Here is a 27,339-nt window from a genome sequence, read left to right as displayed (position 1 = left end):
TTACAGCACAACTATAACGGAATGTGTAGCTGTGCACACTATTAGATGCACCCCTATGTACGATAAACACTAAGATGGTGAAGGATAGAAACAAAATGGCAAGGTAAGATAATTCAATTATTTCATTTCTTCAGGTTTAACATCAGTGACACTTCCTATCTTTATTACATCTGACTATGGATATAAGTATTTATCCAAGAAACAGCAGTAAATGAATGAATGAATGAATGAATGAATGAATGAACTCACTGCAGTGTTGTCCTATCCAGTTGGGCAAGTGCAAGGCGGTGATGGGACTAGGTAATGAGTAATGTTATCCCCTTCAGTGAAGAAGGCTTCTAGCTGGTGACAAATTACACTGATATACTTTTAAGTTAAACCTTTCTTCTCATGCGCGCACGCACACACACACACACACACACACACACACACACACACTTTGGCTGCACAATTAATAAAAAAATATCATCGAAATCGCAATATGACCAAGTGCAATATCGCAAAATCGCAGGAGCTGAAATTTTTTGATAAAGGTAAAATGTGCATACCATTAACCATTCAATAAATTAAGCGGTACCCGGCCCACAAATCATATTCTCCAGATGGAAGGGAACATGCTTGGGCAACTTTGACAGGACAACAGTGCCAAGGGGAGTTGCTTCAGCACTGTAGCTTAAATCACATACTTTCTGTATTTGAGTTCTACAAGGTTATACGGGCTCCCATGTCCTGGCATGCTCTAATCCTTCCTTGTCATATCTGTGCAGGAGACAAGAGGAGGGACGCATGAAGGGCCAGAATGAAGAGCCGTATTCAAACTCATAAAGTCTGTGCTCGTTAAGACTGCAGGACCTCTTCATTATTAATGACTGCTCTCTGCCTTAGGGGGCTGGCCCGGCTGCAGCACAGATGTGTCAGGGCCAGGGGACTGTGTGCGTGTGTGTATGTACTGTATGTATGTGCGTGCGTCTGTGCGTAGGTGCATGTGTTTTAATATAGCATTGGAGCTTTGGGGATGTCCTCTACCAGTATGCTACATGTGCATACCAAGAAGCATACACACTTGCGACTGGGCAACTTTGATGATAGAGAGGGCCATGAAAAAATGTCCTCGCTACCAGAGGGCCAGATTGTGACCATGCACCTCCACCAGTAGCCTACTGTAACACCAATTATAGCTACTAATTTGATGAAAAGGACTGGTAATCAAAGTTTATTATACCAACATTTATATTTTTCATATTCATATTCATATTCATTCATATTTACTAGTAATGCTTCCATTCAGATGACACCAGAAACTTTGCTCTAGCTTTAAAACAGCCCACTACAGCAATTTGATGGGGTACATCATCCACATATGTCATATTAATCAGATTAGTAATGTTGCATGTGCAATGTGCATACTGGATATAGTCTGTTACAATAGCATGAGCTCAAATGCTAACGTTAAACAGTATGTGGATGGACAATGCTAACGCCATGTTCTGGGATGTACAGTAAAATAAAAACACAGATTTGGGTGGGCCTTGTAAAAAAGAAAAGAAAAAAAAGTGAAATTGACCCAGGGGCCACACTGAGTGAGGTCGCGCCAGTTGCCCATCCCCACAACAACTTATCACCAAGACAAAGAGCGATGCAGCAATGAGACAGACAGAACAAAAGGAGGAGAGATCAACAGAAAAAGAAAGAAGCAACGAAACAGAGAGGTGATAAAACGTTCAAATAGGGAGCAGAGCTGAAAACAATACCGCCAATACTACAACAAGGTGAGAGGGAGATTAATACACAACCAAACACAATCAAACACAACCAAACACCTACAGCAAGGTGAGAGGGAGATTAATACACAACCAAACACAATCAAACACAACCAAACACCTACAGCAAGCTGAGAGGGAGATTAATACACAACCAAACACAACCAAACACAATCAAACACAACCAAACACCTACAGCAAGGTGAGAGGGAGATTAATACACAACCAAACACAATCAAACACAACCAAACACAACCAAACACCTACAGCAAGGTGAGAGGGAGATTAATACACAACCAAACACAATCAAACACAACCAAACACCTACAGCAAGGTGAGAGGGAGATTAATACACAACCAAACACAATCAAACACAACCAAACACCTACAGCAAGGTGAGAGGGAGATTAATACACAACCAAACACAATCAAACACAACCAAACACCTACAACAAGGTGAGAGGGAGATTAATACACAACCAAACACAACCAAACACAACCAAACACAACCAAACACCTACAGCAAGGTGAGAGGGAGATTAATACACAACCAAACACAACCAAACACAATCAAACACAACCAAACACCTACAGCAAGGTGAGAGGGAGATTAATACACAACCAAACACAACCAAACACAATCAAACACAACCAAACACCTACAGCAAGGTGAGAGGGAGATTAATACACAACCAAACACAATCAAACACAACCAAACACAACCAAACACCTACAGCAAGGTGAGAGGGAGATTAATACACAACCAAACACAACCAAACACAATCAAACACAACCAAACACCTACAGCAAGGTGAGAGGGAGATTAATACACAACCAAACACAATCAAACACAACCAAACACAACCAAACACCTACAGCAAGGTGAGAGGGAGATTAATACACAACCAAACACAATCAAACACAACCAAACACCTACAGCAAGGTGAGAGGGAGATTAATACACAACCAAACACAACCAAACACAACCAAACACAATCAAACACAACCAAACACCTACAGCAAGGTGAGAGGGAGATTAATACAAAACCAAACACAAGAGAGGTGATAAAACGTTCAAATAGGGAGCAGGGCTGAAAACAATACCGCCAATACTACAACAAGGTGAGAGGGAGATTTATCCACAACCAAACACAATCAAACACCTCCTACAACAAGGTGAGAGGGAGATTTATCCACAACCAAACACAATCAAACACCTCCTACAACAAGGTGAGAGGGAGATTTATCCACAACCAAACACAATCAAACACCTCCTACAGCAAGGTGAGAGGGAGCTTTATACACAACCAAACACAATCAAACACCTCCTACAACAAGGCGAGAGGGAGATTTATACACAACCAAACACCTCCTACAGTAAGGTGAGAGGGAGATTTATACACAACCAAACACCTCCTACAGCAAGGTGAGAGGGAGATTTATACACAACCAAACACCTCCTACAGTAAGGTGAGAGGGAGATTTATACACAACCAAACACCTCCTACAGCAAGATGAGAGGGAGCTTTATACACAACCAAACACAATCAAACACCTCCTACAGTAAGGTGAGAGGGAGATTTATACACAACCAAACACCTCCTACAGTAAGGTGAGAGGGAGATTTATACACAACCAAACACCTCCTACAGTAAGGTGAGAGGGAGATTTATACACAACCAAACACCTCCTACAGTAAGGTGAGAGGGAGATTAATACACAACCAAACACCTCCTACAGTAAGGTGAGAGGGAGATTTATACACAACTAAACACAATCAAACACAACCAAACACCTCCTACAAGGTGAGAGGGAGATTTATACACAACCAAACACTGCAGCTGTGGCTCAGGAGGTAGAGCGCATCGTCCACCAACCAGAAGGTCGGTGGCTCGATCCCCGGCTCCTCCAGTCTGCATGTCGAAGTGTCCTTGGGCAAGACACTGAACCCCTAATTGCTCCCGAAGGCTGTGCCAGCACCCTGCGTGGCAGCTGGCCGCCTTCGGTGTGTGAATGGGTGAATGTAGGCACATTGTAAAGCGCTTTGGATAAAAGCGCTATATGAATGCAGTCCATTTACCATTTACCTTTTACCAAACACAACCAAACACCTCCTACAGTAAGGTGAAAGGGAGATTTTATACACAACCAAACCCAATCAAACACCTCCTACAACAAGGGGAGAGGGAGATTTATACACAAACACAATAAACACAACCAAACACCTCCTACAGCAAGATGAGAGGGAGATTTGTACACAACCAAACACCTCCTACAGCAAGGTGAGAGGTAGATTTATACAACCAAACACCTCCTACAGCAAGATGAGAGGGAGATTTGTACACAACCAAACACCTCCTACAGCAAGGTGAGAGGTAGATTTATACAACCAAACACCTCCTACAGCAAGATGAGAGGGAGATTTGTACACAACCAAACACCTCCTACAGCAAGGTGAGAGGGAGATTTATACAACCAAACACCTCCTACAGCAAGATGAGAGGGAGATTTGTACACAACCAAACACCTCCTACAGCAAGGTGAGAGGGAGATTTATACAACCAAACACCTCCTACAGCAAGATGAGAGGGAGATTTGTACACAACCAAACACCTCCTACAGCAAGGTGAGAGGGAGATTTATACAACCAAACACCTCCTACAGCAAGATGAGAGGGAGATTTGTACACAACCAAACACCTCCTACAGCAAGGTGAGAGGGAGATTTATACAACCAAACACCTCCTACAGCAAGGTGAGAGGGAGATTTATACAACCAAACACCTCCTACAGCAAGGTGAGAGGGAGATTTATACAACCAAACACCTCCTACAGTAAGGTGAGAGGGAGATTTGTACACAACCAAACACCTCCTACAGCAAGGTGAGAGGGAGATTTATACAACCAAACACCTCCTACAGCAAGGTGAGAGGGAGATTTATACAACCAAACACCTCCTACAGCAAGGTGAGAGGGAGATTTATACAAGCAAAAACCTCCTACAGCAAGGTGAGAGGGAGATTTAGACAGAACCAAACACCTCCTACAGCAAGGTGAGAGAGATTTATACACACAGAATACACTATTCACACACACACACACACACACACACACACACACACACACACACACACACACACACACACACACACACACACACACACACACACACACACACACACACACACAAGCCATCATTTGCAGGTTGAATTTGATTGTAAAACTCTCTGTTTGTCTGGTTAATTGTGATAGTGGCTGGTGCTTTTAGTCATTTATGTGCCGCTGTGATTAGTGCACAAACGTGCAGATTCTTTGTCGACTCAAAGCACATTTGTGGCAATGTATAGATTTTCTTTCTGAAGACAAAGAGTAGCAGGAGTGAAACTTTGCAGCTAAGGTGTGAAGATTCACAGTCAGTTACATTTTCCTCAATAATAAAACATAGAATTACTTTTACTACTCAATTAAGAACAGACATCATTTGTAGATAATTATTTTTTCTCATGTGCAGAAAAACGGCATTTAAGTTTGATTGTGGAATGAAGTGTCTCAATAAAGTTAATTTACTTCCCTGACACAGACTGACACACTGAAAACACACATCACCAAGTTGTATTGTGTGTCTTGGACCCAGGAAGACTAGTAGCTTGGCGTTCGGGCGTCAGCTAATGGGGATCCAATCAATAAACCAATGTTTGCAAACACACACACTCTACAGTTGAAGATGACTGTAAGGTAAGCAGTTAAAAGCATGTCTAAGGCTGTGTGTCCACATAGCATTTTTTTCTGAGCTCCAGCACCTTTCCTCATTAAAAGCAATGGGAATTGGTTGAAAGGTGGGCAAAAGGCAGCCGCGGAGCGCTTTCAAAAGTTCTGCCAAAATGTTAACCTTTTCAGGAAAGCGGTGGTTGAGGTGAACAGCTTTTTCCAGCAAACCAATTGCAATGGCGGAGACGCTGGCGGCAAGTAAGCTACCAGCAGGTGATGCTATCATCCACTTTTCTCCTCACAAAAAGTGCTCCGGGCAGCGCACAACCAAACACCTACAGCAAGGTGAGAGGGAGATTAATACACAACCAAACACAATCAAACACAATCAAACACAACCAAACACCTACAGCAAGGTGAGAGGGAGATTAATACTAGGGATGCACCGATATGAAAATTTTGGCCGATGCCGATAACCGATATTAACATTGCTGTTATGGCCGATAACCGATATTTACCGATGTCGATATGATCTGTATAAAACCACATTTTTATGATCATCACATTTTGTACATACTGAAAAACACATGTTAACACTGAATTTGAAAAAGTTATGCATTTCTTTATTTGCAAAGCCTTTGGAAAAGCCCATAAATCATAGATTTACTGCATTATTTCATATCAATGTGAAGAATTTGGCTGATAATGATAAGCGATATTAACATTGCAACATCTGACCGATACCGATATGACCGATATGTAAAAAAATCGGCCGATACTGGCCGATACCGATATGATTGCCGATATATCGTGCATCCCTAATTAATACACAACCAAACACAACCAAACACAATCAAACACAACCAAACACCTACAGCAAGGTGAGAGGGAGATTAATACACAACCAAACACAACCAAACACCTACAGCAAGGTGCAAACTTTTTCCACTCCAACAGGCAGAAAAACGCTATGTGGACACAGGCCCTAAACGCTATGTGGACACAGGCCCTAAACGCTATGTGGACACAGGCCCTAACTGCTATGTGGACACAGGCCCTAAACGCTATGTGGACACAGGCCCTAAACGCTATGTGGACACAGGCCCTAACTGCTATGTGGACACAGGCCCTAAACGCTATGTGGACACAGGCCCTAACTGCTATGTGGACACAGGCCCTAAACGCTATGTGGACACAGGCCCTAACTGCTATGTGGACACAGGCCCTAAACGCTATGTGGACACAGGCCCTAACTGCTATGTGGACACAGGCCCTAAACGCTATGTGGACACAGGCCCTAAACGCTATGTGGACACAGGCCCTAAATGCTATGTGGACACTAGGGGTGTGCCGAAAAATCGTTTCTTAGATGCATCGCGATGAGACACGTAACGATTAAAATCGATGCAAAATGTTCGATTATCGATTACTTTTCATGACCACAGAAACAGAGCCGTAGCGCCCGGAAAGAAAAAAGCCGGCCGGACAGTTTTAAGGGACGGACTCATAAGACCGACTGTAGACAGAGAAAATGCTTGCAGGGGCAACCACGATTTAACATGCAACAAAATATGTACAGCAGCAAACAGCAAAATATACACCAAATAAATATGTTTTAATACTTGTTGTGAGTGACATACTGTATATGTGACATTTTATTGCTGTTACAATCGGAACGATGTTACTAATTACCAGTCAGAACCTACGTGCTGCATGCTGCACGTGCGGTGTGTCTGAGTACTGACTCAGACAGGTGGGGCTGCTCGCACACAATCACAGCGGCTGCAAGACGCACCGTGAAGATATCAAAAGCAGATGAAGTCTGGCTGCATGGATCCAAGCCCCGACTAAAGGTATCATTATGCTTCCCGCAGTGAGTGTCCGCACGGAAAAGTGAGTCAAATCAGCAGACGCGCCCCTCCACAAGGCTCCTGTGCAGACGGTTTTCGCCTGGCTGTGCACACCCCGAATTGTGTAACTACGTGGAGGCGGCTGGGCGGACAAAGTGGAGTTTTCAACTCCCGCTCACTTCCGCGAGCAGAAACCCACACAGTGTATAAAAGCTCCACACGTTTCCTCGTCAAGATTCAGTGTCTCTCATTTCCGTGCGACAGTCCAAACTTCAAGCATAATTCCAGCTTAAAGCTTAGCTGCAAAGCATGTAGCCTACAACAAGCCTACAACATACACCTCCACCAGGACATCCTTCAAAAACATTTTACCACCGCGTATATGTGCTGAGGAACAGGGGCGTCATGCAAGCCAAAAATCTGAGGGGGCGAACTCTGGCGCCGCCCGGAGGGCGGCAAAAAATTTGGGGGGTTGGAAGCCAGATTTAGAGGAATATCTAATTTTAAATTAACAGACTCAGCAGGTGTAACCATAAGGCTATTTTCCAAACTGCTCAGCCTCCTGGAAAGATCCATAATCACCAGACTAAGTACATTGCCACTGCCCAGGCTCAATGGACTTGACAAAAAAGGGAGACCACATGTTTCAAAGCAATGTAACACAATGTTTATTTTGGCTGGTATTGCCTTTTCAGAAGGTAGAAATCTTTCCTCTAGAGCAGGGGTTCCCAACCTTTTTTGTGCCAAGGACTGGTAGATACATGGGAAAAAAAAGTCGCGGACCGGTTGTCAATTCTAATGGTTTTAGTTATATATATTTACTCACCAGGTGGCGACAAAGGGTAAATAACAGCCTTTTGTGTTGTACTGTATGTAGCCTATACAGTATTTATGTTTTTGTTTTAACTACAAACATACATAAACGTAAACTTGAAACTATGTTTCAACTACCATACACAGCCTATAATAATATAGCCTATGTTTATAAAAAAAAAAAAAAAAAAAAAAAAAAAAAAAAAAAAAAATTACCTCTCAAAAATCTGAGGGGGCAATTGCCCCCTCAGTTACAATGGGCATGACGCTTCTGCTGAGGAATGATTTGCATCCCTGCCTCGTCAGCCTCTCATACGGGGTGAGAGAGAGGGAGTGCTCAGTGCAGCCGCGGCCAAGGCCGCTTCTGGGCCTTTTGGGGCCCTATGCAACATGTTAGAGTGGGGGCCCCAAACCACTGTCATCATAGTATCCCTGAATGAACATGAGGAGGCATAGGCTACTTCATTATCAATAACGTTTTAATTAATAAATTAAGCACATTATGAACAATAACTGTTAAAAAAAAATATATGAAAATGAAAGTTCACAAATATTAGTTAAACAAATCCTTTCAGTGCAAATGCATTATAAAACAAAACATAAGATTTGTTTAGAAAACGAAATTACAAGGAAAATGGCGGCTGGCTGACTAGACGCACGTTAACCTGCTCCGCCACTGACTGATAAAGATCTCTTCTTAAACCTGCAATCAAGACTCTATATTCACATGCAGTAAAAAGAAATGAAACGGTAATGACGGGTCCAAAAAAGATTGCAAAGAAGAAGACCCAAAGCCGAACGACACGCCAATCTAAACTGTCGGAGTTCGTAGCAACAGGCTCTACTGCTAGCGACGAAGCTAAAGCTGAAGCTAGCTCCACTGGGGAAATGGCTGAGGCTAACAGCCCACATGAGGACTCAGCGACGGATACTAGCTACAACAATGACCAGGCGCCTGCCGAAGAGTCTGCTGGCGTCTCGGCAACCATTCTGGCGGCCATCGACAACATGAAAGCGGAGTTTTCGACCAGATTCGACGGTGTATTGGCCGCTATCGAAAATGTCAGGAAAGACATCACTGACTGCGCCGAGCGAGTCACACAAGCAGAGACCAGGATTTCAACAACTGAAGACAACGTCACCGCTCTCCAATCCCAAATACAATCTCTGGAAGGTAAAAATAAAGATTTGGAGGAAAAAGTACTGGACCTGGAAACAAGATCAAGACGTTCCAACCTACGGCTTGTTAATCTTCCCGAGGGAGCAGAGGGCGAAGACGCATGCTCATACCTGGAGAGCTGGATACCAGAAGCCGTGGGTTTGCCTGCCTCCACCAAATTCACTATCGAGAGAGCGCACCGAATCGGCCTGAGAACAGAGCGCAACGCTTCCCCCAGAACAGTCATAATGAAGTTTCTGATTTATAGAGACAAAGAGATGGTGTTAAGAGCGGCCATGAAGAAGGGTGATGTCCTCTACAACAACCAGCGAGTCAGGTTCTACCAGGACATGGCAGCAGGTATACACAAGAAGCAAAAGGAGTTTGATGAGGCGAGACGCCAACTTCGATCAATGGGGCTTCGTTGTGGTATGATCCCTACCGCCCGCCTGATTGTGACATATAAGGGACAGCCACGCATCTTTAATAATCCCAGCGACGCTGAGGACTTCATCAGACAGATCAAACGGGACGGTCAGTGACTTAACGTTGCAGTGGGGAACGCAACCTACAGGTAACACCTACTTGGGCTGGAAACAGCGAAGAAACGTAATGGACTACTCAACGGAGCTCGCGTATTTACAAGCTCTATGCACCTAGCTTAGAGGTGTCTATTAGGCTACATGATCACCTGGGACTGCCTAAAGACGTTAAAATCGTTTCAATCCCAGAAGGAGAATTAAAAAAAAAGAAAAAAAAAAAGAGAAATGTTATAATTTTGACTTTAAAATGAGAATATATTAATTTCATGCTAATTAAATGTTTTTTGCAGATCATCCAACATGCTATTGGGAACTATCTATTTGCAGAGTGCTAAAATCCCATGTTTTTTTTTTTTTTTTTTTTTTTTTAGCCTTTCTCTTCCTCCTCTCTTCACCACATTTTTGCTGTTGTCTTGTTTGTTTGTTTGTTTGTTTTTCTTTTGCTATTTGAGTAGAGGGGGGGGGGCATAGTCTTTTCTTATTTCCTTCTTTTCATGATGCTCAAGGAAAAGAGTATTGCCATACAGTGGCGCGGCAGGTTGAGGTTACATTTATTTTATGTTGGTCTACAGCATAGCCATGTTCTGTGTGTGTGTGTGTGTGTGTGTGTGTGTGTGTGTGTGTGTGTGTGTGTGTGTGTGTGTGTGTGTGTGCGTGCGTGTGCGCGCGCTCGGGTGCGTGTGTGTGGGGGGGGGGGGATATGCGTGCTCTTGTGGAGCTCAGCTCTGGTCAGCTTTTATATCTTTGTTTTTGTTCTGTTTTGTGCGTGTGTGTGTGTGTTTGTGTGTATGTGTGCGCATGTGTGTGTGTACTCCAATTTGCTGCACGGTGTACCTGTAATTCTTTTTTGTCTATAAATGCCTGCTTCTCAGAATAACATCCAGTTGGGGGGTAGGGATATAAAAATAGTAACATGGAATGTCAAGGGGCTAGGTAAGCAAGTCAAAAGAGAGAAGGTGTTTAAGCACCTTAACTCGCTGTCTGCGAATATCATCCTTTTGCAGGAAACTCATGTCATGTCAACGCAACAACATAAGCTGAGGTGCAACTGGGTTTCCCAGGTCTACCAAGCATCATTTTCATCCCACGCTCGCGGTGTTGCCATCCTCTTCAACAAAAACACTCCTTTCCAGCTCACCTCCATCACCTCAGATCCTTTTGGAAGGTACATTTTAATTTCTGGCACTATTGATTCTTTTCCGTTAACTTTACTTAATATTTATGGTCCCAACACAGATGAACCCACCTTTTTCAAAAATGTTTTTGATTTACTTCCTGATGCTAATTACTCGAATATCATAATCGGAGGTGACTTGAATTGCTACCTAGATCCACACTTAGACAGATTATCTTCACGCCCACCCCCACATATTTCATCAGTACAGGTCTTAAACAGTTTGATTAAATCTAGAAATCTGGTTGATGTCTGGAGGATTCACCACCCCACTGATAGGGAATACTCATTCTACTCTCATGTGCACACGTCCTATAGCAGAATAGATTACTTTTTAATAGACTCTCAATTGCTTTCCCACGTCACTGACACCAAATACCATAACAGACTGATTTCTGATCATAGCCCCTTGACATTGTCCCTAAGTCTCTCTCTCCCCAAACAGACTCATTCTTGGCGTTTTAATACCTCCCTGCTCGCTGAGGGGAAGTTCATAGAGTATATCACCTCTAAATTGATATGCTTTATGGAATTCAACGATAACGGCGAAGTCTCAGATTCCATACTATGGGAAACACTCAAAGCTGTCATCCGTGGAGACATAATCTCATATGAATCCGCTGCCAGAAAGGAGAGACGGAGTCGATTATTAGAGATTGAGAACACTCTCCCTGCCCTTGAAGCGACATACCAGGTCTCGAAATCATCTGAAGATTATAATAAAATACTGAAGCTAAAATATGAATACAACTGCATCCTGGGTGGTCAAATAAATACTCTCCTCTTCAAGTTGAGACAAAAACAATTTGAATTGGGAGATAAGCCAGAGGGGCTCCTGTCGCGCCAGCTTAAGGGCATTAAAGCCTCCAGGTCAATCCTTACTATTAAATCAAAGAGGGGCACCTTGCTGACGAACCCAAAAGAAATAAATGATCGTTTTAGGGAGTTTTACAGTGAACTCTATTCATCTAAGTATGATGCTGCTCAGTCTGATCTGAATGACTTCTTTGACCCTCTCGAAACACCCAAACTTAGCGATGCCGCCAGAGACGACTTAGATTCTGATTTCACACCGGAAGAAATAACATCTGCTATTAAATCATTCCCATCAGGAAAAGCGCCCGGACCGGATGGCTTTGGCGCTGAATTCTACAAGAAATTCTATGACATTCTTGCCCCACTCCTCCTCAGAATGATATCCAGCTCTAAGAAAGATAATGCCTTACCTAAAACATTGTATGAAGCTAACATCTCCCTTATTTTAAAAAAGGGGAAGGAGGAAGTAGACCCGGCAAGCTACAGACCCATAGCGCTGCAGAACTTTGACAGAAAGATAATCACTAAAACGTTGGCCACCCGGTTGAATAGGCATTTGTCATCTATTATTCACCCCGACCAGACAGGATTCATTCCAAATAGGTTTTCGTTCTTTAACGTCAGACGTCTCCTCAATACTATATATACAGATTATAGTAAGACTAACGGCGCAGCTATTTTGTCGCTTGATGCACAGAAGGCATTTGATCAGGTTGAGTGGCCTTATATGTTTGAGTCACTGCGTAGATTCGGGTTCGGCAAATCATTCATATCCTGGGTAAAGCTCATATATGCTAGTCCAACATGCTCAGTAATAACTAATGGCGACAAGTCAACTAGCTTTTCACTACTTCGCTCGGTCCAGCAGGGTTGCCCTCTCTCTCCGGCCCTCTTCGCTGTTGCACTTGAACCCCTAGCCCTAAAAATACGTAGTCACCCAAGCCTTGCCGGGCTGGAGGTTGGTGGGACTGAAACGCGTATCAGTTTGTATGCTGACGATATAATATTATATCTACATAACTCAGAAAAATCGATTCCCCCTCTCCTAGAACTAGTCACCTCCTTTAGTAAACTCTCTGGGTACACAATTAACTGGACAAAGAGTGACTTCATGCCTCTTTCTGATGTTTTCACTCCCGGTTTTCTGGAAAATCTCCCATTCAAACTGGCAAAGGATCACCTTACTTATCTTGGTTTGACCATACCCAGAGATCCGGAACTAATAGTTAAGTTGAATTTTGATGACTTTATTCTAAGACTCAAACAATGTATAGAAAATTGGAAAATTTTGCCTCTGTCTATGATTGGTCGGATAAATTCAATTAAGATGGTCTCACTTCCCCGGTTCCTCTATTTGTGTCAGAACCTCCCCATTTTTCTCACAGTGGCTTTTTTTACAAAACTGGACTCCATAATTATGTCTTACATCTGGAACTATAAGAATCATAGAATTTCAAAAATTCATTTGCAAAAACCCAAGTCTGAAGGAGGCCTGGCCTTACCAGTGTTTAGGCACTATTACTGGGCTGCTAATGTTAGAGCTCTAATGTTTTGGCTTCAAGGAACGCCTGGTGATCTGACTTCCGGGGCCCCCCTGTGGTTAAAAATGGAGGCCAGCTCTGTTGGCAACTCCTCACTGTCAGCTATATTGTTTGCTAAGTTAGATAACCCTGGGATCTTAGAAAATCCAAGCTTTGTTGTGAAAAACTCTGTTAGAATCCTAAACCAAATTAGGAATGTTTTGAATTTACCAGATGTTTCTGTTCACATGCCAATTTGTTTCAGTCACTCTTTTCTGCCCCCATGGTCAGACAGAAACTATCATGCCTGGAGTGAGAGGGGTCTAGTTTCCATCAAAGACTTATACATAGATGGCCATTTTGCATCCTTTGATCTACTGAAAAGGAAGTTTGAGCTGTCTGGTACCAACTGGCTCAGATTTCTGCAACTTAGAAATTATGTTAGATCCAGGATTCACACCTTTGAAGTGCTCCCAAAGGAACATACTTTCTTTGATGTATTGCTGAGCCCTCCTCACTCCAAATGTCTAATTTCTAGATTTGTATGCCTGTTTGATAATTGCACTACAGCCTCGACTGAGAGGATTAGAGAAGCGTGGCAGGGCGAACTTGGCATTGAGCTGTCTGACATTATATGGGATAGGAGCCTGTCTATGATACAACTCTGTTCAGTTAATAGTAGACACCAACTGATCCAATTTAAAGTCACTCACCGTCTCCACTATTCTAACCATAAATTGCACAGGATTTATCCATCTGTCTCACCACTGTGTAACAGGTGTCATGTATCCGAGGGCACTTTGTCTCATGCTTTCTGGTTTTGTCCTTTACTGACTGGATTCTGGACCAAGGTATTCAACTGGTATTCTAAGGCCTACAGGATAGCCCTTCAGCCGGAAGCAGAGCTCGCCATCCTAGGCTGCTCGAAGTCCTCTTTGGACTTCCCCATAGCTGTGCAACAAGCTCTGGCACAGGGGACAATTGTTGCCAAGAAACAAATTTTGCAGGAATGGAAGTCCCCCTCTCCACCCTTCTTTCAGCGGTGGCTGGCGGATATGATTTCTGTTATACGGATGGAGAAACTCAGGTTCCTGAGGACCAACTCACTTGGAAAATTTGTTGTTGTTTGGGACCCGTTTCTGGCCTACCTCGATGTGGTCAGGGACGGCGGGTAGTTCGCCTGACTGACCTCCCTTGGATCCCCCTATGCAGGATCCTATTCACAAGATTCATTTATTTTTATTTTTCTATCTTTACAACCACAATCACCATGTTGTAGCATTGGAGTGTGTGTGTACGCGCGTGTTTTTGCTGTCTGTTTTTTTGTTTTGTTTCTGTCGGAGTTTGTTTGTTCTGGTATAAAGGACCAGAAGGGGGAAAAAAATTTAAGAGAAGAGAAATTTGCACCAAACAATCATGTAGTGCATCATGTCTCTGGAGATTGACCTTATTTTTCTTCTCACTTATTTTTTGGTTTATTCTTTCACCTTCTGTCACTGTCCAGACCAATGTTGTGTCTGAGCTGTCATGCTCTTGTTTTTGTTTGTTATAATCAGAAAAACCAAAAAAAAAAAAAAAAACGAAATTACACAAATGTATTATTATTATTATTATTATTATCATTATTACTACTACTACACCCGGTGCGCACACTGAATAGGCCTATTATACAATATACTATAGACTATTATACTTACTTTTCTGTCACATCATCATTATTAAGCCGGCTTATGACTGCATAGTATCTTAATTACTCAAAATATAAGGCGACTAAAATTGGGCGACCATATTTTGGTTAAAAGAAAATAAGTCTTATTTCCAAAGGCACTTTATTTAAAATAATCTCACCTGTAATTTGTTGTGAATAAGAGCAGCTTTTTGTTGTGGGAAATGTTTTGGATGTATTGTTTGGTCTGATTGATCTAAATAAAAGACAATGGAGGTAAATTTGTTTGTTTACTTTAATTAATGGATACTGACAAAGAAATCCTGTATGGGGAAAAAGATACTGACAAAGAAATCCTGTATGGGGAAAAAGATGCATCGAAAATCGTGATTAATTGTGATAATCGTAATAATCGATTAATCATCGAATCGTAGCACCCTGAATCATAATCGAACCGAATCGTGAGGTGCCTAAGGTGGCACACCCCTAGTGGACACAGGCCCTAAAACGCTATGTGGACACAGGCCCTAAACGCTATGTGGACACAGGCCCTAAAACGCTATGTGGACATAGGCCCTAAACGCTATGTGGACACAGGCCCTAAAACGCTATGTGGACACAGGCCCTAAACGCTATGTGGACACAGGCCCTAGACGCTATGTGGACACAGGCCCTAAAACGCTATGTGGACACAGGCCCTAAACGCTATGTGGACACAGGCCCTAAAACGCTATGTGGACACAGGCCCTAAACGCTATGTGGACACAGGCCCTAAAACGCTATGTGGACACAGGTCCTAAACGCTATGTGGACACAGGCCCTAAACGCTATGTGGACACAGGCCCTAAACGCTATGTGGACACAGGCCCTAAAACGCTATGTGGACACAGGCCCTAAACGCTATGTGGACACAGGCCCTAAACGCTATGTGGACACAGGCCCTATGTGGACACAGGCCCTAAACGCTATGTGGACACAGGCCCTAAAACGCTATGTGGACACAGGCCCTAAACGCTATGTGGACACAGGCCCTAAAATGCTATGTGGACACAGGCCCTAAACGCTATGTGGACACAGGCCCTAAACGCTATGTGGACACAGGCCCTAAAACGCTATGTGGACGCAGGCCCTAAATGCTAAAACGCTATGTGGGCACAGGCCCTAAATGCTAAAAGGCTATGTTGTGGACACAGGCCCTAAATGCTAAAACGCTATGTGGGCACAGGCCCTAAATGCTAAAACGCTATGTGGACACAGGCCCTAAATGCTAAAACGCTATGTGGGCACAGGCCCTAAATGCTAAAACGCTATGTGGGCACAGGCCCTAAATGCTAAAACGCTATGTGGGCACAGGCCCTAAATGCTAAAACACTATGTGGACACAGGCCCTAAATGCTAAAATGCTATGTGGGCACAGGCCCTAAATGCTAAATGCTATGTGGGCACAGGCCCTAAATGCTAAACGCTATGTGGGCACAGGCCCTAAATGCTAAAACGCTATGTGGACACAGGCCCTAGGCGTGTTTTCTACCTGCACAGTGCCATCCTCCCGGCCCAGGACCACAGCAGACGGCTCTCTGCTGATACAGGTACAGCGGATCCTGGAGGGCTGCTCCTCCGACTGGAACAGCACTGATCCTGTCTTACCATCACGCACCTGACACACACGTACGCGTGCACACACACACGTACACAAGCACACACACACACACGCTTTATTTGAGTCCAGAAATTATATTAAAATTACAGGGATAAATAATAATGGGTTAGACAATTCATGGGCACCTAAGGGTACACAGAGCACCTTCTCCTCCACACAGCCAGGCTGCCTATGACAGCTGAAACAGAGCAATATTTGGCAAGCTGTTTGGTTTTGCTCTTCGTCATGCCAGCAATGTTCAGACCATTAATGGTTAATAATACACACGCACGCACGCACACAACCACACACACACACACACACACACACACACACACACACACACACACACACACCCACACACCTGCAGTCTGTTGCAGTTGTCTGCAGCTGTCACTGTGATGTCTTCGTCGTTGAAGAGAACATCAGAGTCTCTCTTCAGGGAGACGGCTGAGGAGGTGTGCACCTTCTTAGTCTCCCATAGCTACAAGAAAAACAGCATACAATAGGAACCAGGCTTAGATATAACATAAGAGTATCAGTGAGAAGAAATACAGCCAACATAGCATCTCACTGTCTGGGTGTGTGTCCTATCTTCAAGACAGGAAGTACTTCGTCTCCATTGGCAATTACACATCTGACCTAACTAGGATGACTTGTGGGGTGCCTCAAGGATCCATTATGGGGCCCGTTCTCTTCAACCTTTATATGCTCCCTCTAGGCCTAATTATGCAAAAAAACAAAGTAGCCTATCATAACTACGCAGATGACACGACACTCAGTTGTATATAACTCTTTCCCTCAGCTGACTATGCTCCCATAGAATCATTGTGCCAGTGCATTGATCAAATAAATAACTGGATGTGCCAGAATTTCCTACAGCTAAACAAAGACAAAACAGAGGTGATCGTCTTTGGTCCCAAAGAACAAAGGCTAAAAATCACTGCATGCCTTGAGTCTCGATCCCTGAAGCCTAAGAATCAAGTCAAAAATCTTGGCGTTATTATTGATTCCGATCTCAACTTTAACTCCCACATTAAGTCAATCAGAAAATCAGCTTTTTATCATCTTAAAAATATAGCAAGAATTAGGGGCTACATGTCCAGACAGGATCTAGAAAAACTAATTCACGCCTTCATCTACAGTAGGTTAGACTACTGCAATAGCCTTTTCTCTGGTCTCTCCAAAAAAGAACTTAGGCAACTTCAGCTCATTCAGAATGCTGCTGCTAGAGTTCTAATGAAGACTAAGAAAGCTGATCATATCACTCCAGTTCTTAAGTCCTTACACTGGTTGCCAGTGTGTCATAGAATAGATTAGTCTATAAATCACTTAATGGCCTAGGCCCTAAATGCATCGCTGAATTGCTCCCACGCTACGAACCGTCTAGAACTCTTACGTCAGCAGGGTCCAGCTTATTAACTGTCCCTAGGATCAAATCAAATCATGGGAAGGCCGCATTTACCCACTATGCTTCTGCTAGCTGGAACAAATTGCCTGAAAACCTCAGATCTGCCCCAACCTTACTTACTTTTAAAAATAGACTAAAGACTTTTATGTTTACCGTCGCTTTTAGCTGCTGACAGCTGTTTCTCAATCACTATCATATGTGTGTAGTCATGTTTCTTATATAGTCTATTATGCAAACCCAATGAGTCCTCTATACGTTTTTAGCTCTTTTTGCAACTGCTGTGCCTGTTGCTTAATGCACTTTTTATACCCTTTTTAAAGTTTTGCTGTGATGCTTTTAAATGTCCATTTTATTCTATAGATAAATTGATTTATTCTACTATGCAGGGACGGAGTGTAAGTGTGCAGGGATGCAGTTTAAGTGAGCAGGGATGCAGTGTAAGTGTGCAGGGATGCAGTGTAAGTGTGCAGGGATGCAGTGTAAGTTTGCAGGGATGCAGTGTAAGCGTGCAACCCAATGAGTCCTCTATAAGTTCTTAGCTCTTTTTGCAACTGCTGCGCCTGTTGCTTAATGCACTTTTTATAAAGTTTTGTTGTGATGCTTTTAAATGTCCATGTTATTCTCTTATTTTATTCTTTTATTTTCCTGTCAACCATTTTATGTGAAGCACTTTGAATTGCCTCTGTGTATGAAATGTGCTATACAAATAAACTTCACTTGACTTGACTTGTGTGCAGCCTTAATACCCTTGCCCCTCAACACAAGAGGTCATTTGGATAATACTGACATACTTTGTCCAAGCTGCTGATATAGTAAAATAGGTAGATTATCCACACACACACACACACACTTACCCTGACAGTCTGGTCATCCGAGCAGGAGAGCAGCTGTGAGCCATCAGGAGAGAACTGGACACCGTGAACCCAACTCAGGTGACCACTACAGTCAGCCACCTTCTTATTGGCCTCTAGGTCCCACAGCTGGAACACACACACACACACACACACACACATACACACACACACACACACACACACACACACACACACACACACAGAGCAGTAAATGGTTCACAGTTCACACTTTTACAACACTGTTTTAAATCATATAAAGCATTTATAAAGCAAAATGTCTTGAATTCAAAATGGACTTAAGACTTGTTAATACTTTTTAAGGGTCTTAATTTTGCCTAAATTGATTTATCAACTTTTAATACTTTTCAAGACCCCACGGATACCCTGTATATACTGAGAGACCGCCTAGCACTAGCTGGCATTATCTGAAGGAGACGAAAGAGAAGCAACACAGAGTTTGTATACTGCGAGACTATTATGCTTGGCATGTTCTCTGTGGTGTTAGATTATCACACAGAGTTCATCAGACACTGCAATACATTTCACGGCCTCAAGGCAAAAAGTTGCAAATTGTAACTTTACCTGAACACAGCCACAAGCAACACTAACCAGGCATTTTCAAGCTAAGTGTGGACAGGACATACAGTGATCCGATCTCATAAACTGAGAAACCTTTAGAATCAGATGTCAAAAATTACATTGAAATGACAAGGGTAGCTGCAGTCAAAAATGGCAACATGAAATATGGAGGCATTACGTGTGCGTGTGTGTGCGTGCGTTACCTCCACAGCATAGTGTGAAAGAGCGATAGCCAGCAGGTTAGTGGTGGGACAGGCGTGACAGTACTGCACTGTGCTCAGACGACTGGTCCTGATCTCCAGCAACATGTCAGCCGTCTCCACCTCAAACACCTGGGGATCAGCAGGAACAACAGTCACTAAAGCAGCATGGAGGAGCCCTGAACAATTTCCTTGTAATGCAACATTGTATAGTGGACTTAGACACAACATGTCTGTCTTTCTCCTCGCAAACATGTACTGTAAGGAGACTACAATGACCAAAAATAAGAAGAAATAAAGAACAAAAGAACTGTCATCACAACATGCACACGGATGTAGACTCATCTTTTTAAAATTTGATTTGGGCTAACTTAGATCTGTTCCATATCAACTCGTTGTGCATTCTACTCTGTTCGAACAATACAGTTGTGGGCGTCCGGGTAGTGTAGCGTTAGATTCCCTGCCTACCAACACAAGGGTCGCAGGTTTGCGCCCCTGTGTTACCTCCGGCTTGGTCGGGCGTCCATACAGGCACGATTGGGTGTGTCTGCGGGTGGGAAGCCGGATTAATGGTGTGTGTCCTGGTCGCTGCACTAGTGCCGCCTCTGGTCGGACGGGGTGCCTGTTTGGCGCGGAAGGGAACTGGTGGGAATAGCGTGATCCTCCCATGCGCTACGTCCTGCCGGTGAAGATCCTCGCGGTCAGGTGAAAAGAAGCGGCTGACAACTGAGGAAGCATGGTGCTTGTCTACAGCTCTCCAGATGGGCAGAGGGTGAAGCAGCGACTGGGGCAGCAGGGGGAAATTGGCCAAGTACAACTGGGGAGAAAAATCAGAAAAAAAAAAGAAAAAAAAAATTGTGCCCAGAACCGCCGCAAGGGCTGTGCAAAAAGTGCGAGCGCACAGGGCCTCGCCCTGACCTGCATTACGCACGGACACCAGCTCAGACATCCATCTCATATCTCTCTCTCTCTGACCGAGCAGCACATTTCATTTAGTCTGTGTGCGCTCTGCAGGCATGTGCATGATAATGCTGTATTACTTTTTTGACCATGACACACCGATAAAAAAAAAACATCTCAACTATTTGGAACACTGCAAACACAATGCCTGTCAGCCCTGAAAGTGAAAGAGAGAGGGATGTATTGATGGTGAGAGGACATCTTTCTGCTCCACATCTAGATCAAGAAGGAAATAGAACAGTTTTGCTGCGATGGAAATGCATTATTTCAGATAAACGTGTGAAGTTGTTGCTTTGGTTGCCTGGCACCACCGTCCAAGCGCACCTGATAAACAATGTGATGTGTTCACTGTCCAGTCCACTCGCGTGTACAACTATAAACTTGCTATGTGCATGCACGTGATTCATGTGCATGTATGTTAATGCATGTGTGTGTGCATGTGTGCTGAAGAACGAAAACCTAAACAAACATATTTCAGTTCACTTTCTGCCTTTCAATTATTTTCTTCTACTTGAAGCGACGAAACAAGCTAAGACATCACGCTGGTATTTGGGTTGCTTCCTGGAGTGAAGAGGAACAGGTCAGGACTGAGCACAGAGTAGACTGAATGAGTTTAGAAAGCTCAGGAGAGGAGGGGCTGCTCACATTTACAACCTGGACACACAGTGTTCAGACCCTCTTGAGCCGTTTTCCCACATGCGTACCGGAAAATTACCTGTAAGTCAATATCGGACATTTCCCTGAATTTCCCTTCACACCTTAGCGCGCGCATGTGGGAATCTAGTCGTCAAATAGCCGGTATGTTGGGGGGCGGGGGGAGCTTATTTGGGGGGTCGGCAAAACTTGCCACACAATAAATCACACTCGTTTGACAAGAGCAGCGTCAAGCCAGCGTAATAAACACAGCCGATTTCCCCCCTCCCCTCTGAGAGAGGCCAGTCCTTCACTCAGTCCTCCGTACTTCGCAGCAGCCTGACACAGGACAGACACAGCGAGAATGGCAGAGGCTTGCAAGGCAAGCTGCCCAACGCTTGTATGTATGTAGAGAAAGCAAATGCACGAAGCGAAATGTGGAAGTAGTTTGCTTTGATGTGCGCGAATGATTAGATGATGCACTTTGAAGAAGTTGGGATCCGTGTCTGAGAGAAATAGTTGCTGGTTCGATGTTTATCCGTTCACCTGCGTCGCGTTGAAGCACTTTTTACAGACTGGCTTCGTTTGATGTGTCCGGGGTTGCCTTCGGAAATCAGCAAGCTGACATACTGCTCTTATTAGGCTATCACAAGATCATTTCGCCAGTTTGCTTTAATGTGCGCGAATGATTAGATTATGCCCGCTGGAACATTAAGCAACGTGTGTAGACTACACCTCGCCCATGATTGCTGTCGCGGAAAATGACTGGACCCGTTTCCACTTGGAAAACGGCTCAAAGCCGTTTTCCCACATGCGCTTTGTACCGCTAAATGACCGGAACGTGGTCTAATGCCTGCATGTGAGAAAGTCGTCGTGCCGGTATAAGCGCGACCCCGTCATCGCCGACATTTCACCAGTTTCGAGCCAGTCAGAAGAGCGGTATGCTCTTAAGAGGACGCAAGTGGAAACAGGTCCAGTCATTTTCCGCGACAGCAATCATGGGCGAGGTGTAGCCTACACACGTTGCTTAATGTTCCAGCGGGCATAATCTAATCATTCGCGCACATTAAAGCAAACTGGCGAAATGATCTTGTGATAGCCTAATAAGAGCAGTATGTCAGCTTGCTGATTTCCGAAGGCAACCCCGGACACATCAAACGAAGCCAGTCTGTAAAAAGTGCTTCAACGCGACGCAGGTGAACGGATAAACATCGAACCAGCAACTATTTCTCTCAGACACGGATCCCAACTTCTTCAAAGTGCATCATCTAATCATTCGCGCACATCAAAGCAAACTACTTCCACATTTCGCTTCGTGCATTTGCTTTCTCTACATACATACAAGCGTTGGGCAGCTTGCCTTGCTAAGGTGTGAAGGGAAATTCAGGGAAATGTCCGATATTGACTTACAGGTAATTTTCCGGTACGCATGTGGGAAAACGGCTTTGGAGTGACAGACTGATATAATCATTTCCCTGTCTACTTTGAGGGAATGGCATACCGGCAACAAGGGTAGCAAGGACAGATGGAATGTATCAATATCTGTTCATGATGCATATTTATGAAGTCTGCCAAGACAGCTCCACATCCAAACTACTTCCACCCACTCAAGCCCACGTTCAGCATCGCCCGCCCACACAGCCACACCAACACGCTGCAGCAAATCATATCCTGCATCTCCACTCTGTAAAATATTAGCACACACTTTCAAACAAATGCTCAAACATGTACATACATACACACAAAATACTCACAAAGACAGCATTCCTGGCAGCACATATGATGCGTTTGCCGTCTGCAGACCAGGTGCTGCACTTGACGTGGACCTCTGTCTCGTCGTCGCTCTCTGGGAACATGCTCTTGACGTCAATCGTCTTCCACTCATTGGCGGACGACACTTCAAATAGCTGGACACACACAGACAAACACAAAGAGCATTGTATAATGTGTAGTGAAAGGGAGTACAGTTCTGATCAGTGTTAGATGGGGTGTGGTTTTGGGATGCCAGAACCCCGTTGAGCCTTGTGGAAGTGTTGTGAGCCCAATTCAACAAAACATCTGTATTGGGAGGGAGATGCTTACTTGAAAAACACCAATGACTATTGTTTGTTCTGTGCAGACATTTTTATTCCTCAGTTCAAGTTATAGCAAAATAGCTTAAATGTGGTAGAGGGACAAATCCACCACACCTACCCACTCTCACCCGCCTCTCCCCTAACATCCAAGCATGCAGATTTCTCACTAGAGCTGGGAATAATAAAATGTCAATTTTCCATAATACTGAGTTTTAAGTTATAATTGTGACATTGCAGTCTGTCACAATACAAAAACATTTTACATTACGTTACATGAGGAAATTTGCTTTCATTCCATATGGAAAGGCAATGAAAAGGTATTCCTTTTAAAACCAGTATAAATTCTGAATTATCTGGTGCTGGAGCTGGTGTTGGTATTGAAAATATCCACCAGTACAGAGCCCTAGTCTCTCCTTAAATAGCACAAGTGATAGCTGCAGATCAGATTGTGTGTACAGGTAAATATGGATACCCATATTGTGGCATGTTGAAAATATGCATAAATCTACCGTAATGTCCTACTGCATCAAAATAAGCATGTGTAGCTTGATATGCATAGTATAGGATAGCTGTAGATGTTCATGGTTTAGTGGCAGCTACCTTGACAGTGCCGTCGCTGGAGGAGGTGGAGAGGTATACGTCGTCAGGGGAGAAACAACAGTGGTTGACTGGCTCAAAGTGACCAAACATGGTGTTCTGGGAAGACGGCTTGTTGAGGTTCCACAACTACAGAAATATGGAGAGAAATACAGTGAAAGAGAGAGAGAAAGGGAGAGAAACAAAGATAGAGACAAACCAGAGGAAGAGAGCCACTCCAGGGCAAATTCATACAAAGTCAATGCACACGCACAAGATGTGATTTCGAGTTTGACGTTTTTTTCACCTTGGTTTGAATGCATGGTAAAAGTGAAAGAGACTCTAATCAACAACAATAGCCAAATCATTTATTTTCGCTATATGATTGTTATATTGTTACATTGCAATGCATGGTAAACCATTTTAACAAGAAACAAAAAAAATTACATTCTTGTCAAATAAGCTTTTCTTGACTTTGAGAAACACAAAAAGAGTGAGAGAAAGAGAGTGAAACAGGGGGAGCAGGAAGAAAGGAAAGGAGAGAAAAAAAGAACCTTAAAAAAACACAAAGACAGGCACACAAATTCAAAACACACATACACATACACACACACGCACACCTTGGCATTCATGAACTTGTCGTTGGAGCAGGTGGCCAGTAGGAGGCGTTTTGCAGTGTTGGTAAACTGACAGTGGTTGACCTGCTCCTCGTGCTCCTCCTCAAAGACCCTCAACAACAGGCTTCGCTCAGCGTTCCACACCTGTACACGCACGCACGCGCGCACACACACACACACACACACACACACACACACACACACACACACACACACACACACACACACAGAGAAGATTCAATGGATAAAATGTTCTCTCTGCTTTAGAGGACTTTGGAGTGCTCAATAGTGCGCTCAATAAGCAGAACAGCAAGTTAAATGATAAATACATTAGTCAAGAGTTTGTTGTCTTGCCCACAACAATTATGTATTTGTCAATCAAGTCAATATCAAGAAGGATTACAGGTGTCAAAATGCTCAGATTGTTTGTTCTTCAAACAACAGACTAATAGTCACAATCTAGAGTTGAGCTCAAAACTTGGAGATTAACTGATGTTTTGGGTGTATATTAGGTGATGTTTGTTTACTGCTGCAACCGTGTTTGACGCAAGGGCCTAATGGACAGTTATCTGGTTACCTTGATTTTCCTGTCGCTAGAACAGGTTGCTAGGAGACGGTCATCAGGGGAGAAGGCGCAGCAGAGCACCTCGTCGTCATGGGCCTGGATCTCAAGGAGTTTCTCCCCCGAGGTGCTTTTGAACACCTGAAAACAAAGGTAAGATGAGGTTCAATTCTCACCGGCTGACGCACACATTCTCCCTCATTGAAATAAAGTTTAATTGATTTGTGTTTGGCGTATCCGTTCAAAAGTCAACGTGCTCTGTGGAGCAGGGAGAATGTCACATTCAAGTTGATCTGCAATGGAAACAGGTGAAATTATCTCATACCCATTGCCAGATTTTCAGACAATACTCAACTAAATTACTTGTTAAGATTTATATTTTTGCAGTATCCCTTCCTGATGGTAAATATTTTAACTACTCCGTCCATAGGACCAGACAAAATGTCCAAACAAGACATTTTCTTGCCATCTAGTAGTATACTTGTGACAACCTCAATACTTCAATCCCTGTCCTGAGGATGGCATGCACCTGAGAACTCAGAAAACAGTAGATGCAAAACATGATACACAGTAGGTTTAATGATAAACCGTGATAGAAATTCCCTTACGGTAACCATACCTTTTAAAATTGTCATTATCATTAAAAACCGTATTACTGTGATTACCGTGATCTGAAATACACAGTAAATACTGTCCATCACCCAAATAACAACAGTCTCCAGGATGCAGATGTGATAATTTTGCTCATTATAATCGTGATATGACATTTTCATATTGTTTCCTCTCTAATACACAGACACAGACATAAAGGGCACAGGAACAGTAAATATGGCTATATAAGACATGCACACTCAAGCCAACAATGCTGCATTTTCATCTTTGCAACTCTTCTTCTCTTTCGAATATTTTCTATTGTGAAGCATGTGTGCAGCAGTCACTGAATTTTGTGGAATGGGTATCATATGCCTCCTCTTTGCAACTCTTTTGAATAGTTCTCTCTCCTTATTTTTTGTGTGTTTTGTCACCTTGGGAGCCGTTTGCTCTTCTTAGTTTTACACATACCCAGACAAACAATCAAGAAAGTGTCAGTTGTGTTACCCTGAGTGTCTTGCTGGCACCACAAGAGGCGACCTTGGCTCCATCGTGGGAGAAACAGGCAGAGTAGATGGAGCCCTGATGGGGGTGCACCACCAGACGAGACAGGCTCTCCACACTGCTCTTATTCCTGGACAAAACACAAACATAGACTGGTCCAAACTGGAATGCAGGACAGAAAACCATAACCACTTGTTGTATCGGTTTTAGCATGAAGAGTTTACAATTAGGTTAAAAATCAGCGCACAGCACAGCTTACTAAAGAAATGTTTTGCAATGGCTGAATTAAGACACTGAATATTAGGCTGGGCTCATATTTAGAAAACTGAATTAATCTGTCATTTCAAGAGCTATTGCGACATTATTCTACTTCAGATGCACTGTGTTGTCAAATGAATGTCTCCCCCCCCCCCCCCCCCCCCATTTTCTCCCCAATTGTACTTCGCCAACTTCCCCCTGCTGCCCCGGTCGCTGTTCCACCCCCTCTGCCAATCTGGGGAGAGCCGTAGACTAGCACCATGCTTCCTCCGACACATGCACAGTTACCAGCTGCTTCTTTTCACCTGACAGCGGGGAGCTTCACCGGCAGGACCACCAGTTCCCTTCCGCCCCGAACGACCACGGCAGGCGCTAGTGCAGTGACAAGGACACACACCCTTTGTGTGTGTATCGTGCCTGTATGTACGCCCGACCAAGCCGGAGGTAACACGGGGGCATGAACCTGCAACCCTCGTGTTGGTAGGCAGGTAATCTACCGCTACACTACCCGGACGCCCTATGAATGTTGTTTTGAGGCAAAACTGCCCCTTTCTTGAATCATTCACTTGTTTTCCTGCTGTTGTCAGCACCAGGATTGTTACACACACACACACACACACACACCTTTGAAAATTGTTCTCCCCATTTTTTCTAGTTGTATGCAAGGTTTTCCTCATGAACACATTTTGTTCATCAATAAGAGTTGTAAGGAAAATGTATTGTTATATTATAATCAATAACCACATCTAATCAGTTTCATATCAATAAGCTTGAGACCCAGGATGCTTACACAGAACTGTGCACTGTGCAGCAACACAGATGCATTAGGATTTAAGTGTGATCCTGGTGTTACAAGTCTAAGTGAACCACAAT

The 27,339-nt window shown here is 43.6% G+C and overlaps 1 protein-coding gene across 1 annotated transcript in view; it reads right to left on the bottom strand.

Annotated features, from left to right (window-relative positions):
• Window positions 1-27,339, bottom strand: part of apaf1 (apoptotic peptidase activating factor 1) — a 129,868-nt gene that overhangs the window by 85,699 nt on the left and 16,830 nt on the right. Inside the window, exons 13-21 of the mRNA XM_083632314.1 lie at window positions 26,212-26,338; window positions 25,129-25,254; window positions 24,555-24,695; window positions 23,959-24,084; window positions 23,038-23,190; window positions 19,694-19,822; window positions 18,912-19,037; window positions 17,011-17,130; window positions 16,539-16,664 (exon numbers count right to left, since the gene is read on the bottom strand). Of these exons, the coding sequence (XP_083488440.1) occupies window positions 16,539-16,664; window positions 17,011-17,130; window positions 18,912-19,037; window positions 19,694-19,822; window positions 23,038-23,190; window positions 23,959-24,084; window positions 24,555-24,695; window positions 25,129-25,254; window positions 26,212-26,338 (1,174 nt within the window). The remainder of the gene's footprint in view (window positions 1-16,538; window positions 16,665-17,010; window positions 17,131-18,911; window positions 19,038-19,693; window positions 19,823-23,037; window positions 23,191-23,958; window positions 24,085-24,554; window positions 24,696-25,128; window positions 25,255-26,211; window positions 26,339-27,339) is intronic.

Source organism: Poromitra crassiceps (assembly GCF_964638095.1).
Source record: "Poromitra crassiceps genome assembly, chromosome: 2".
In the NCBI taxonomy this organism is placed as follows: Eukaryota; Metazoa; Chordata; class Actinopteri; order Beryciformes; family Melamphaidae; genus Poromitra; species Poromitra crassiceps.
The sequence above is the reverse complement of the archived record's forward strand: the minus strand, read 5'-3'. Positions and strand labels throughout refer to the sequence as shown.